Source organism: Primulina huaijiensis, chromosome 4 (assembly GCF_012295235.1).
Source record: "Primulina huaijiensis isolate GDHJ02 chromosome 4, ASM1229523v2, whole genome shotgun sequence".
Classification (NCBI taxonomy): Eukaryota; Viridiplantae; Streptophyta; class Magnoliopsida; order Lamiales; family Gesneriaceae; genus Primulina; species Primulina huaijiensis.
The window spans coordinates 24,682,730-24,699,032 of NC_133309.1; the positions used below are offsets into that span (position 1 = coordinate 24,682,730).

Below are 16,303 nucleotides of genomic sequence, written 5' to 3' on the forward strand. Positions count from 1 at the left end.
ATTTATATATTGATATCTTATGGAATATTTCTTTGATATGATATAGGTAATAATAATAACATGTTGCTAAAAGGATGTAAAAGAAATTTCAAACTCCTCCTTAATATTGTAAGAAACTTTTGTATCTCTCTCCTTAGTCCTTGTGCTTATATAAAGGTCAGCCACAAGCTCTTTGGCCTTCAAATCTCTGATACAAAAACTGCATCAATCCTCTCTTCCATCGCTTTCTTGAATCCTCACCCGTATCCAAATTCCAAAGCACCGAGAAAATTTAAAAAAAAAAAAAAGAAAAAGGAAAAAAGAGAGAGAGAATGGCAGCCTTTTCATCGATCCAGCACCACCCTTTTCTCCTTGACTCGGATATTGATCCGCACAATACCTTGTTTGCTGATCAGTTTTACGAACCCCAAGCTTTTCAGAATCTTGACCACAGTACAAAAGTCACTGCCATTACCAATAATGAGGCTTCTGTTCTCAGTGTAACAAACAAGAATAGCATGGATTCTTCCTCCATAGTCACTCATTTTTTTAATTGTGATGATGATCATAATTATTGTAACAAGCATCTTGTTCCTCAAAACCCCATCAATCCCATAGCCAATAAGAGGAAATGCAAAGAGGTTTCTTCCTCAAATACTGCTCAGTCCAAGGTCAAGGTTCACTACTCTTTTTCTTGCAACATTTCTTTAAAATCTCTTTTAGTGGGATAAAGACGTGTGTGTTTTCGTTTATATATATATACACACACACACACACTAAAGTATATATGATTTTGGGTCGATTAAACTTCTTGAATATCCAACATTTTCTATGTGTAGGATATGAGAGAAATGAAAGGTAAGAAGGAAAAGAAAGTGAAGAACAGTGAAGCAAAGAAGAAAGACAAGAAAATTGAGAAGAAAGAAGCAGAAGAAGCTCCAACAGGATACATTCATGTAAGGGCTAGAAGGGGCCAGGCTACAGATAGCCACAGCCTTGCTGAAAGGGTATCATATTATTTATTATTCCAAATTTTATTTTTGAAAAAAAATTAATTTTCTTTTTAATCCTAAGTTATATATATATATATTTATTTATTTATGTATATATATATATATATATATATTTGATCAGGTGAGGAGGGAGAGAATCAGTGAAAGAATGAAACTGCTCCAAACTCTTGTTCCTGGTTGTGAAAAGGTGACAAACTTTTAAATTTTTTTTGTCATAATATGATTAATTGTCTGTATTATTAAAATATTCAATGTCACATTTTGTTTGTGTTGTTTTGTTTTATTTTGTATTTATTTTTGGTGCCATATTCATGTGGTTGGATTGGTGAACAGGTGACTGGAAAGGCCCTCATGTTGGATGAAATAATCAATTATGTCCAATCCCTCCAAAATCAAGTTGAGGTAAGAATTTTTAATATGTCAATCATTCTAGCTCTAAAAACCCACTACACATATACACGTTGATACGAGCTCTGAAGTTCGAGACTCAATTGTAACAATTATATGTTGTAAAAATAATAAATAAACCAATTATTTAACCAACAATTTGCAGTTCCTCTCGATGAAACTTGCTTCTTTGAATCCTACGTTCTATGATTTTGGGATGGACTTGGACTCGTTCATGATTAGACCTGACCAGGTTACACAAAATATCCTCGTTCGATATTATTATTATCATCGTCATCGTCATTATTATAATTTCTTCCTATTATTTAATTATTATTTAATTTCCATCAAATTTCATTTATCTCTTCTGTCTGATAAATGCATGCAGAATTTAAGTAACTTGCCATCTCCATTACCAAATGTGCAACAATGCAACCCCACAACTCCACAAAATTATCCTATCCTGGATGATAATCCTCTTGTGTTTCAACAACCCCAAATTCCGAATACACTTCCCCAGGAGGTACTTTTTCTAGCTAACAACAATTATTTATCATACCAAATCTTCACTTATATGTGTGTGTGTATATATATATATATTATAGGGTGACAGATCAGTGGTGTTGATGGAAGTGGATGACCCAAGACTAAAGATTATGAATCAGTCCGCAGGATTCAGCTACAGCTTGTTTTCATTTCATTAATTTAGTAATATAAAATCAAGACATGCATGCCCTACAAGCAACTGGTTAGCAACCATTCACTTTCTCAACTATTTTTATCATTAATCTGTCACACGACTTTTAATTAATCTATATATATAAACATTTTGATATATTGTCTACCACTAGTTGGGCATGGTTGATGAACAACATATCAAAATTGTATANATTGAATCTAAAGGGAAAAATCTGCCTTATATAACATATTTTAGCCTAAATAAAAATGACAGCAACTTAATTCGGTTAATAGTCGTTTAACAACTTGTGATTGTTACGATTTTATGAAACGATGACGGATACGGAGCAGTTAATGCATGCGTAGACTTGGCTATGTTTCTTAGTTTTCTCCTCTTGTATTAACATTATGTTACTAGGATCAATTCGAGTGGATGGAGGAAAAAGGAGCAAGAAAAGATACTAAAGATCATTATTCCAAGAAAGAAGGGGCATCGATTCTTTTTTCTTGTCGATATGGCCAATGAACAAGATGAATAACTAAAGGGATGCAAATTCAAGAATCAGTGGGAAGCAATAGGAGTACTGATAATTAATATTACTACCACACCAAGCAAGGGATGTTAAATCTCTTTTTTCAAGATCTTTTGTTCCTCCCCACCAATAATATTGCAGCACAAATTCCTACCTTGGCTGATAAAGTTATTTAGGTCCTACCTATCTTGTATGTATTATCAGTACTTTAAAAAAAATTTAAACTCAATCATGAAAATATGTATGAATATTATTGTATTTCTTTTCTTTGTTTCACTGTGAATTCTGTTATTAAAATTATGTTTTGATTTTAATTCTTTTTTCTATTATAGAATGTTGACATGGTATCGGAAAATGATGTTGTGATATCGAAAATTGTTGATGGCATCACATATATATTGCTGAAATATCCGATGCGCAATATCCGATGCCATATAATTAAAAATTATTAAAATTGAACAAAAAATTATTGTCCATTGATTATATATGCTTGTTCCACATTCACCTAGCGAGGTTTATATGGAAGAGAAATGAGGCAATTTTTTTTAAAAAAATAAGGGAAATTATGTAGGCGGACATGGTTGTCCATAGAGGAGGCCCACAATTTCATCTATTTGATTTTATTTATATATTTCTTAAAAAGCTGTTGTCGATTAATGATGACAACTTATCGTCAAAAAATAATCAATTCAACTTCTATTTAGAGATTTTTTAAACATAATTATTATCATCGACTATAAATTTTTTAATCAAATCCTTGCAAACTATCAAATACCCGTATACTCTTCTAAAGAGCTAATTATATATAAAAATTATTCGGACAAGATTCGGGTAACATACACTAAGTCGTGACTTCACCAATCATATACTTAATCGAGTAAATTAAAGCTTGATCTCTTGTCGAAATGTCCTTGAATGTTTATACTTATAACTTTTGGGAGGTTATCATTTAGATTAAAATGGTAAATCTCATAAAATTAATCTTTGGATAATGATTATTAGCTTATAATTCTTGACCCCATGTTTGGCATATTAGGGAACAAGAATCCAATAGACTATCCATAAGAGGAATATAATAGAGAAAGCAATATTGAATAATAACCACATCTATTTTATTTCACTTTTGGGGCAATCCAACATATAAATTAATATATAAAATATATACCCATTTGGTCCAAAAATGTATTTATCAACAGCAGACATTTTAATTTTCTTAAATTGTTTTTTAGTTAAAGTTTGAAGGTTTGTGTCAGGTGAAATGGCTACCATTAGCTCTTGACCATGTGTCTCATTTTCTTGATCAATCAAATTTTTAAGACATCTAATGCCCCCAATATATCTTATCCATTCTCAATTAATAAAGATCCATGATAAGAGAGTGACCGAAACGTCACGCTTGAGTAGTGTACGATTTAAAAGATTTAAGTTATATCATTACAACTATAAATTTTGATAAAACGACAAACGTTCGATCATACGTTTTTAGAACAGAGAGCAATATGGAATTGATCTGCTTACCTTTTATATGAAATTAAATTAGGGAAGTGTTGAAAGAAAATTGTTGCATCCAAATTTGAATAAAGGAAATATGATTTAATACTCGTTGATTATATTTCTACACTTATATTATTTAATTTTATGGAGACATTTGATATAAATTTTCGATTCATAGTTATTGTTTTTTTATTATGATGGGACATGTCACATAACAATGTAAAATAGTATGTCCATGTATGGTTCTTATCAGCCACTTTTTTTATTCATTAGTCAACTTGGATATGTCCATCGTGGCCATGCTACGAAATTAATTAATTAATATTAGAAATACTTATATATTTTTANGAAAGTAACATGTCGAATTCAATAATTTTTTTCAAAATATACATCATGCATATAACTCTTAATGAACTTGACAAATTGTTAGTCGATAAGTTTGTGTCCGATTATTTCTATGTCATTTCCTCGTATAATCGATCATGGTATTTTTTTTCTTTTTTAAAAATATTGTTTTTGTTAGATAATCATACTTAAAATAGAGTAAATACGCACCGAATGATATTTGTTGTAAGCCCATGATTATTTTTTAATGCGACTCAAAGATGACATAGAGTGTATTTTGTAGTGACATTATAGAATTTTTTCTGATTGAGAAAATAACACTACGTACACTTTTTAACAAATAGATAAAAAAAATAATATTTCTTTTCGGGCAATTGTCTAGCACATGCAAATAGAAAGTGCATGTGCATATTGTATATATGACTCGTTCATGTTAAAATTTCCTAAAGTTCGTCGCCTCGATCTCAAATCTATTAAATCGTATAACGTATCCTTTCGTCCGATGGATGTGTGTATGTATTTTCTAGAGAGGGATAAGAATGGGAGAATATCAAATCAGATACCAACCCATGCAAATGTCGGTTCGGATGGGTCCGGGCTAGGGTAACCCAGTGTTGGAAGGGTGCAGCCTAGGGTCGCAACCGATGGGACCGCGGCCCCACCGGGGCTCTAATGTGATGGAGGTGGAGTGGTGGTGATGGATTTTGAGATATTGAATAAGCTTGTCTCTTGAATTTTGGGTCCAATATATGGGAGGGGAGGGAGAAGAATGTGACATACATTTAATATGGTGGTGTCCTCATGTATTGCTTCTAAGGTATGGGTTTCCCTAATCTGGACTAAGGTTTTTATCCCACTTGAACTTTTTTTAAAAAAAATTCATTGTCTATCTTTTAGGCTGCGTTTAGTTTGGAGGATAAAATAAACTAATGATTAGTAAGTAAATGATAAAGAAAATGATTATCGTAGAAATGTAATATATGGTGTTATGTTTGGTAAGATTTTTAAGTGTAGGAATTAGGATAATTTTGAATTTTTTGATGAAAGGACAAAATTGCCCTTTCTTCTTTTTTTCTTCTTCCACTCCGGCGGCGGCGGCGGTCCGACGGCAACGTCGGTGCAGCCGGCAGTCAGCGACGTCAACGGCTGCTGGCCGGCCGGAAGTTATCGGTCGGCGGCAACGATTGATGGTCCGACGTAGACTGGTTCTCGGCGGCTGCCGGCGGCTATCCACCGGCAGTCGACGGCGGTGGCGGTCGGTGGTCGGTGGCAGCGGTCGTGGCGGGAAGTGGAAGTGAGTTTCGATATAGGAGAAGGGTAAAATTGGAAAATATGAAGGATTAGGAGTTGGATAAATAATCCTAGGGGTGAGGAGGTATTATTTTAACCTACCTAATATAACCTAATCATTCATAGGAGGTATTGACTTGGTTAAATAATCAAGCGTACCAAACGAGAGATAAGGTGGGGTTAAAAAAAATAAACACACCTTATCACCCCTACCAAACACTCCGTTAGTTTATTCGGACAAATAATGATTCAGTTGGTGTTGTATTAACTGTTTTACAACTTATAAACATTAAAATTTTACTTTAAAAATAAAATCTTTGGATATAATAAGTCAATAGAAACTTAAAAATACTTATACATCTGAGTGATTCCTAAAAATGATATTATGTTATGAAATTATAACGCAAATATTCAATTTTATAGTTATATATTTGGGATCTAATAAAATTTATGAGATGTTTTGATATTTGGAAATCCCTAAATAAGATTTCAAAAAATAAAGTCAGATGACCCAATTTTTTTTTAAACAGCTTATTTTGACAGTATATAAATTTGATCGAATCGAAAATTTACTCCACTGCTCTTTGATTCCATCAAATGATGATCTAACTTGGAACAACAAATTATAAATTACTGGACTTATACCATTTGCCTAACTGGTAAAGTTATATATGCATGCATGATTCAAAGATTTAAAAGGTCCTTGATTTGAGACCGGATTTTGGCTTAAGTGTTCTCACCCACTTTCTTCATGTAAGTGGCTCAAGTTCGAGCCCTCCCCACCCCATAGCTTAGGAAATATCAAAAAAAAAAAAATCCCTGACTTGACTCTCATTTATTGTGGGTGTTTGTGTAGATTAGCTTATAATGTAAGGCTAAGATTGGTTGCAGTGTTTGATTAAATAAAATCCATAAAAAAAAAAAGAAAAAAAAGAGAGAAATCCCAGCAGATATTTGTTAGAACCTCAGTGCTACAAGTAGGAACTGCTTTGTAAATTAGTAAAAAAACATAGGCAACAATATGTATATGTATGGACCAAAAGATGAGTTTGATAAAATAATAGCTATTGCAGCAGCTAGCTAGCTAGGTGACATTCTGTGGCACTATCAAAATGAGAAAACAACATAATATATTCAATGTCTATGAATAAATATTTCAGAACATGCCATGTTTTATTAAAGGCAGAGGCTCGTTCTGACAGATACTCAGAATTTTTGTGTTCCAGTCAAAATACTCCCACAATGATTTCTCTGTTGTTACATTTAAACTTTCTGTCTTCTTTGTGCAATTTGCACCACTTGCTGAAAAATGGACAATTATCCATTTTCCTTTACTCCATCCCATAACCTGTCTCTTGGAGGCTCGGGTAAACAGTGAGTTGTTTGGTTTAAAATGCTACAAAAAAGATCGAGTCAAGCTAAACTGAACTGCAGAATATAATAGCTAGACTAGATTCATTTAGTGCGTGTATCCGCACTCGTACACATACGTATACATGCATGTATATCGAAAGATTCATTTAGAACAATTCAAACATGTTTCGGTATATCTACAAGTTACAACGCAAGAATCTTGGGGTGCATGGCTTATTCGTCGAACCAGCTTTTGACAAAAAGAATTTTCATAATGATTTTGGAGGACATCAAAAATTTGATGGGAATGTCAATTTTACAGACAGAATTTGTTTCCAATAGGTAACGAATAATAAGACAATTTACTCTAATGTACAAACTTGAGTAAAAGCCATTTTGAATGCCATGAAAATGACAAATGGGTTCTGCAAAGGCACAGCAACATTGGCAATACCTTAGCTCGATTAAGATTCATGGTGAAGGAGATGCAGGGATGTGCATCTGCTTCGCCTGCAAAAGCACCCATGCCTCATTCGTTGTCAGTTTTCCAGTATGTACTGCAGCTACACACGTAACATAAATGTTAGAAACTAGAAAGAGAGCAAGAGTAGTAGATAAGATACAGGGACCATCAAAGATTTTTCCTTCACGAGGAACGTGTTTAACTTGCATCTGTTTCCATTCCTTGGAGTTTTCTAGAAAATTAATGAGGTGATGTGCAATGAATACATTTTCGGTCTTAAATAAAGGTAGTTATGTTCATGTCGTCCCATGATGTTACAAGTTGCCAGAATTTCTCAAAAATAGGCTACAAAAATGAATGAAGAGATCACTAGTAACCAGACGTCTACCTATTTGAAACCGACTTTCTTCTCACTTTTCAAAGAAGGTGCAAACAGAATGAAATAGAAAATTGATGTGATCTTTGAGAACAGAAATTTAAAGTTGAAATTAGCATCTCTACGTAGGAAAAAAGGGAAAAATGAGTTTAGTATAAAGTTATTGGATATGCAGTTCAAATACCCAAAAAGACGGAGACAGACCATATCTCAGAATGCTTTCACTAAAGACACACTGCACACAAATGCATCCAAGAGCTAAAAACCTATGTGAGACAAATGAAGGCAAAACCAATTTTGAATAGAACCGAATATTTAAAAATATCAAGGATCGGTGTCCCATAGCCTTTCGCTAATCTATAACTTACCAATTGTCTAGATAATAATATCAATTGGTCCTGTCGGCAATTGAAAACGGTTGAGCACCTTATGAAATTATTTAATGACATATCACTACTATAAGCATCATTCAATCTCTATGTAGACTTTTCTAATTATGAGATGGGCACTTTATTCTAAACTTAATTGATTTTGCAGGTTCTTGAAATCAATGAGTAGCCACTAACAAATTGCTTTGGAATTTCAGGACAGCAGTTGTGCCTAGCTCCCTCAGAGAGGTGGCAACATCATAAGGTAAGATTTAGGAAGACAGTACAAAACAGTGAGTGCACTCTCATCTCAGCTTTTCATGCAAATTGTTCCACATTCAATAACATTTTGAATCATATAATTTATTCTGAAAACAGATGTGATTGTGCTGAACACTCAATAATTGTCGTAGATGTTCAATAAGAAGTGTTACGGATGAACTTCATTGTTTTGGTGATAATATTAGTATGTTATCATAGTGGGTTCTCTCCTTTGGACTACAGTCCCAATTAAGGCTAAGGGAATGCATCCATTGGAGTTTTTACAAATAAAACAGCCATGTGTACATGGAAGAGAAAAGAAATAGACCAAAAGCATAAAAGCATTTTAAGCAAAGTGAAAACAACCAATCAAGTTACAATATCCAAAAACAGCGGAATCTTATCCACCTTAAGTAATATAATATAATATAAAAGGAAGGTTTTGATGACTTCAATGAAGTCAGCGTTAGTGGAAGACAAGACAGGTTCCAATTTCTTCAGTTAAACTGTCAGCAAAACAATGATTCCCAAATAAGCCTAAGGATGACATTACATGATCGAAAGCATAAAAAGATACCTGGCATAACTGGTGCAGTACCATTGCAACAGAGAGCTTCTTAATATTTCCTGATTTTGCATCAAGTTTTCAAGCTCCTGCTTCCGACTCTCTTGCATTAATATATCATATTCAAAATCAAGAATATATATCAAACCACAAAAAAATATCTAATAACAGGCAAAAAGAAGAAGAGAATAAAACAACACATGATATTGTTTATAACTTGGAAATTTCTTTCGTGCGCCTTAGTTCTAAAATTCTCAACATCATGAACAAATAGTGTTACAGTATTGGAAATTTCTTTCGTGCGCCTTAGTTGTCTTATTTACTTAGCTATTGACCAGATTATGCTAATTACGAGTGATGAACATGTTACACATAGCCTCATAAACCAAAATTACCAAGTCTGACATAGGATGCATCTCTTTCTATGCTTCTCAAGCTTATTGGCTAGAAAACAATACGTACATGTGCTTTACAAGTTTGGAAGACAAACTCATTTTATGCAATCGACAGGGAAAAATTGAGAGATAATAACACTGCTTTAGGATTGGTACTAAGTACTTACAACACACGCTACTAATGTCTCATATCTTGATAATCAATCCTTGAGAATACTTTGTAACGAATGTGAGTAGAGTGTTACATGTTCTAAACTAATAAGGTCACGTGGCTTTACCAAATTGAATAGGTCACAAACAGCTATGCTGCAATAACAAAGTACCTGGAAATCGACCATCATTTTATCAATAGGGCTTTGAAAATTTTATCCTATTTGTATTGGCTGTCAATTTTAGCACTACAATGGGTATCCATCAATCGATTCCGATCATTCTTGGCCGATTGCCGTCATTTTCCTATCAAAAATCCCTTATTTAAGACTTTCAAACAGTAGGACTAAGATCGATTATTGAAATAATTTTAAATCTAAATTGATAAACCTACATAAAAGGCAAAATATCGTTGCACTCTATAGATGTAGGAATAAAACTGAAAATTTTAATATATTGCAAAATTTAAATACTTTACCATTTAATTTATCATTTTCGCTTTTCCATATACTCTACTATGAAGGTGCCAAAAGTTTAGCTAATATCACTCATGTCTAAAAAATATTACGAAAAATGAAAAAATAAGCAAGCATGTTGGACTTAAACAATGTGAGGATGTGTGTGACTGCCCCTGGTTTGTAGATACAAGAAAGAAAAAGATGTTGATATAAGTTGGCATCAGTAAACAGTATAACTGTAATATACAATCCCAATCTAGTTGTAGGAGATCAGTAATGAGCTCACAAAGCCACATTATGAATTCTCCAAATGTGTGGGCTTGGTCATGAGAGGATAGAGTAAAAAATGGTTGCTAAAAACCAAACCTACCTAAAAAAATTTCTACGTAAACACGAGCCAACACTTAAACCCATAAAAAAAAACCACCTCTGGAGTCCCAAAACCTGAGGATTGATGTGTTAGGTCGTGAAGAGCATGTCACATTTTGAAAGAGTTGTGATTATAATAACTCATCCCACATGGCCATGCTAGATTGGGAGATGTTCGAATGAGTTTATCACATCGAATGATCAATTTGTCTAACAACTTGAGATATATCTTTCATCTTGGGAAGTGTTTTCGGCGAGTACGATGATGAATACAAAGTAATTGTATGGGAATCCCTTATGAGAAATACCATGAAGCCAGGGACGGAGCCAGAAATGAAGGTTGGGTGGGCAAAAAAATTTAAAAAAAAATTTTAGGGGGCAAAAACAAATATTAGGAGGGAAGGTTAAAAAAATATAAGTAATTTTAGACCCCTAATCAATGAAATTAAAAAATTGAGGGGGGAGGTCGCACCCACCCGTTCCCCCTTGGCTCCATCTCTGCATGAAGCCTAACCATGACAACAAGAAGGTCTCGAATTGATCAACAAGATTCCAAATCTTCTCATATTCATAGTTTCCCGGAACAAAATTAAAATTATTTGATCATATCCATAATTTTGTCTTGTTCACAAAATAAAATTGAGTGTAGGTGAGACATGAAGATGGCAGATGATTAAAATAAAACTTCAAGATAGTCACATATTTTAGTTTTTTTTTAAATGTAAAAAGCTCAATTTCTTAGGTGGGGACTAGTATAGTTTATGAAAAATCATTTTCATGAACCAAAAAGGTTAACAAAAGAGTATGTTTGGAGATGATTATTTTTGCCTTAAATGAACATGGTTGCATAGTCATGGCGAGTACAAAAAGTTTTAACCTCAAAATAAAAATTTTATTCTCTAATTCAGTTTTAGCAAAGGTATGTACAAATATACACAAGCAAACGACGGCTTAGGAGCTTATGATATGAAAATCAATTGAATGATTTTTATCTAAAGAGATTTCATATGTGGTATTTGAATATGGATTTTGCTCGGCTATTTTTTGTATCTAAAGAGAAAAGTATCAACATTTGTATCATTCTTTTGGTTTGCATATTTAAGAGATTCCATTATCTGCATATACAGTTTAGATAAAAAAAAATTGATATAAAAAGAAAATGTCATTTCTGATCAATCACATATGTTTTTTGAAATTTCTTTACATCTGTCTAACAGTTAAGTTATAAGACTATGCAGTTTAATCAACATATTGAATTCACTAAATAAGTAAATATAACATATCTATAAACTTAACATCCAAAAGACGAGATTCTTAGATGCAGTATTGTCGGTGGTCAATACACTAAAAACCAATGCGGACACTAACTCCTGATGAGCAAGTATACCTTAAAGATCATCCTCAATCAGAGGTGACATTGTCCGATATTTGGCCTCATCCCACGCATACCCATGCAAATCATAAAGTTACCAACAATTAATCGCGCATGGAAATAATAAGCAATTACCTAGTGAGGTACGAGTCAACAGGAACTGCACAAACAGTAAGAGAGCTACCCACAACTCATGGGGAAATTTAGGGAAATGGGACTCGACCGTGACTTATTTAAAAAAAAGGATCCACAAGTCAATTTACATAAATGTCCTTTTATTTAAGTGTAAATACACCATTAACTTAAATTTTTAACATTAAATCTATCCATCTCATTCAGTCGACTTCAAACTAGGTTTTTCTTCCGTCGATCTCCTTTCATTTCCTTTCCGACGACGATTCTCCATGCAAATCGTCTTTTTCTTCCCATCAATTTTCGATACAGATCCTTCCAATCTAAGCAAACTCAATCGAACAAATGACTGACAAAAATATGATAATATTAACGTTTATTTCGATTTATTGTTCTGTTTCTTCGACTCGCTTGAAGAAAAAAGAGTCGACCTACAAGTCGTAGATCTACACAACATTTTATTTGAGTCGACCAAGATTTGATCTAGGTCGACCAAGCTCAAGCTTGTTGAGCTTGGTCGACCAAGAGCTTGGATTGAAGCTTGGTCGACCAACCAAAGGCTTGGTCGACCAANTTTTATTTAAGTGTAAATACACCATTAACTTAAATTTTTAACATTAAATCTATCCATCTCATTCAGTCGACTTCAAACTAGGTTTTTCTTCCGTCGATCTCCTTTCATTTCCTTTCCGACGACGATTCTCCATGCAAATCGTCTTTTTCTTCCCATCAATTTTCGATACAGATCCTTCCAATCTAAGCAAACTCAATCGAACAAATGACTGACAAAAATATGATAATATTAACGTTTATTTCGATTTATTGTTCTGTTTCTTCGACTCGCTTGAAGAAAAAAGAGTCGACCTACAAGTCGTAGATCTACACAACATTTTATTTGAGTCGACCAAGATTTGATCTAGGTCGACCAAGCTCAAGCTTGTTGAGCTTGGTCGACCAAGAGCTTGGATTGAAGCTTGGTCGACCAAGCCGACCAACCAAAGGTTTGGTCAACCAAAAATGTTTGGTTGGTCGACCAACCAAAGGCTTGGTCGACCATGGTCTACCATGTGTGGTAGACCATGGTAGACCAAAAGCTTGGTCGACCAAGCCTTTGGGCTTGGAGGCTTGGTCGACCAAGCTCTTGTTTTGGTCGACCAAAAATAAATGAAGAGCTTGGTCGACCAAAAATAAATGAGTAGACCATGGTAGACCAAGCTTTTGGTCTACCCAAGCTTGGTCGACCAAAAATGTTTGGTCGACCAAAAATGTTTGGTTGACAAATATGATCGATAATTACTTAATTTTGAAGGATAATTACACAATTTTGATCAATGTTGCATGTTTTTAACATATGAATCACATAATTTCACAAGTATGTTCTATAATGTTACATGATTATGTTACATGTTATGACATATGAGTCACAATTTCACAACTATGTTACATGTGTTTTGACATATGAGCCACAATTTCACAATTATGTTATATGTTTTAACATATGAATCACGATTTCACAACTATGTTACATGTTTTAACATATTAATCATAATTTCACAATTATGTTATATGTTTTAACATACGAATCATAATTTCACAAATTTCACAATTATGTTACTATGCTACATGTTTTAATATATGAATCACAATTTTCACAACCAACTATGTTACATGTTGTTTTAACATATGAATCACAATTTCACAATTATGTTATATGTTTTAACATATGAATCACAATTTCACAAGTATGTTATATAATATTACATGTTTTAACATATGAATCACAATTTCACAAGTATGTTATATAATATTACATGTTTTAACATATGAATCACATATTTAGCCGGGTCGACACAAAGTAGACCTTGTTTTTGGGTCGATCTTGTTGCTTTGCTTTCGGGTCGACCCAAAGGTATATCCTACAAAATTCAACAAAAATTAAGAGAATAAAATAATTAGAATAGACAAAAATTATTAATAATAATAAAAAAAAAAAACCTGACATAATTATGGATTCTTCTTGGCCAACCAAAATTAGTTGACCAAGAAGAATTTTTTCTTGGTTTAGTCGACCAAGATGAAATAATAATAAAAAAACAAACAAACCTGACATAATAATGAATTCTTCTTGGTCAACTAAAATTAGTTGACCAAGAAATTTTAGTTGACCAAGAAGAATTTCTTCTTGGTTTGGTCGACCAAGAAAATTAATCTTGGTCGACCAACTTAATTTTGGTCGACCAATTCTTCTGGGTGTACTCTTATTTTTTCTCAAAGTAGATTTTTGGTCGATTAAATTGATTTTTGGTCGACAGATCCCAATTTGGGAAAAAAAGGGTAGGTGACTCGTAAATTTTAATTGGGGAAAGATGTGTGTCGACCAAGAAGAAAAAAAGAGGAGAATTAATTAAGTTAAAGAGTTTAATTGCAGTTAATGTAATAACTACGAGTCAACTCCTTGTTTCTTAAAAAAAAAAGTCAGAATCCTTGTTTTTTAAATTCTTTCTCCCTCACTCCTATTTTTTTAATTGGCCCCAACTCATGAAACCCTGTCCAATTCATCAGTCTGCCGATCAATCTCGTGTTACAGCTGTTCGCGACGAGTGAAAAATCAAACTCAATCAACAGTACAAAACAAAAATCAAACTCAAATCAACAGACCACTCCTTCGCAAACCACTAAATAATATAATCAAAATTAGTTGAAGATTTCGAAACAACTTGCCGACAGATCATTGCTGATTGCCAATAGAGGAGGCGGATGAGCTTTTCCTCACGGCGAGAGACGCCGCGCAGTCTCTCGAGCGGCCATTATCCAATCCCATCCAACCTGTGAACCACCACAGCTGACGGAGCTGCCATTTCCATTAATATTTTAGCATTATAAAACTTGTAGTTTTCATATATTATTATTATATTTTTTTTTTTTTTTGCTGTTNATAATATGTAGCCGCTTAGGAAATAACGAATGTTAATATTGATAGATATAAGATAAAAGTTATTTTAGCCAATATTAACAAAAATTGCACCTATATTTAGTTTTCAAAATTTTAATTTTTTTTGAATTAAAAAGAGGTATTATAACTGAGAATCCTTGATCTACCGGACTAGATACAGAAACGAATTTCTTAGCAAGAGTATTGATAGCTTGATTCGTTGATATGATAAATTTAAATTTTTTTTGAATTAAAAAGATGTATTATAACTAAGAATCCTTGATCTACCGGAATAGATACAGAAACGACCTTCTTAGCAAGGGTATTGATAGCTTGATTCGTTGATCTATACATACAAATAAAAAAAACAAGATGATAAATTCTTAGGTAAGAATTTACATTCTTCAACTATTAAACATAAACACGAAAAATCGGTATCCAAAAATTCAATGACTCAATAATGATATGAGCATCAAATTTAACAATGAATTGATCAACTTGTAATTCTTTTAGCCAGCTAAGTGCTTCTCGAATGCTCAAAGCTTCAGCAATTAATGGAGTGAAATTATCTGTTAAAAACCCAAAAATTGTTCCGATCACAATATCATGGTTGTTACGAAGGATACAACCATAATCCATAGTTGGTGAGTTAGGAAAAACGGCCGCATCGACATTGCATTTTAGCACATTTTCCAAGGGTCTAGACCAGTGCTTAGCATACATTTGAGAAGCTAAATACTGAGGAGCATTAGATGACATTCTCGTTGGTTTTTGAGAAAGATCGAGTAAAGCTTAACAATAAATCGCAATTGCTAGCTTGCATTTACCTTGCCACTCTACGTCATTGCGATTCTACCAAATGTTCCACGCAAAAAAACTGCAAGTTCAACATCTGAGAAAGACAATGTGATTCTACGATGCTTTTAATGAAAATAGAGATGTGAGATTGTTTCCAAAATCCATCAAACTCCAAATATGACGCACAAAAGTGCAAGCCACTAGAACATGAAACTCATCTTCTGAATCATTGTGACATATATGACACTATTCTTTAATCCCAACCTTCCGAGATGGAAGAGCTTCCACAGTAGCCAGTAGGCAAACAAGAAGATAAAGATCTCCACAAGAAGTTCCTGATCTTTTGTGGCATTTTCAATTTCCAAGTCAACTACCAATTCATGTTATCTCGATTGGTATTTATATGTTCAGGCTGAATTAATAAACTATAGCCATTTTTGACTGATCCAAATATCTTTAGATTCAAGATTAATCAAATTTTGATCTCTATACGAGAATATATCTTTCAAAATATTCAAATATCATCCACCGTTATCTAGATCTCGCAACAAAGCACATGTTGCTTTGATTAATTCTAGCCGGTCGCTTGATT

General features: G+C 33.4%; 1 protein-coding gene and 1 long non-coding RNA gene across 6 annotated transcripts; one reads left to right on the forward strand and one right to left on the reverse strand.

The window, feature by feature from the left end:
* Positions 1 to 99: 99 nt before the first annotated feature.
* LOC140974805 (uncharacterized) lies at positions 100 to 2,879 on the forward strand. Of its 3 annotated transcripts, none has more exons than XM_073438293.1 (8): positions 100 to 656; positions 819 to 986; positions 1,114 to 1,179; positions 1,326 to 1,394; positions 1,546 to 1,632; positions 1,768 to 1,902; positions 1,985 to 2,127; positions 2,476 to 2,879. In XM_073438293.1, the coding sequence occupies exons 1-7, from the start codon at positions 312 to 314 to the stop codon at positions 2,081 to 2,083; spliced, it is 969 nt and encodes a 322-aa protein (XP_073294394.1). In that variant the 5' UTR covers positions 100 to 311; the 3' UTR covers positions 2,084 to 2,127; positions 2,476 to 2,879. The 3 variants fall into 3 exon arrangements, with proteins under 3 accessions (XP_073294394.1, XP_073294397.1, XP_073294396.1); XM_073438296.1 differs by having other exon boundaries at positions 100 to 650; XM_073438295.1 differs by lacking the exon at positions 2,476 to 2,879 and having other exon boundaries at positions 1,985 to 2,128.
* Positions 2,880 to 6,685: 3,806 nt separating this feature from the next.
* Positions 6,686 to 12,449, reverse strand: LOC140975680 (uncharacterized). 3 transcript variants are annotated; one of them, XR_012175023.1, is made up of 5 exons: positions 11,985 to 12,449; positions 10,395 to 10,986; positions 9,118 to 9,956; positions 7,527 to 7,635; positions 6,686 to 7,115 (listed from the first exon to the last, which is right to left on the reverse strand). It is a non-coding gene; the product is annotated as an uncharacterized lncRNA (long non-coding RNA). The 3 variants fall into 3 exon arrangements; XR_012175021.1 differs by having other exon boundaries at positions 9,118 to 10,986; positions 11,985 to 12,448; XR_012175022.1 differs by lacking the exon at positions 10,395 to 10,986 and having other exon boundaries at positions 6,692 to 7,115; positions 11,865 to 12,439.
* Positions 12,450 to 16,303: the final 3,854 nt, after the last annotated feature.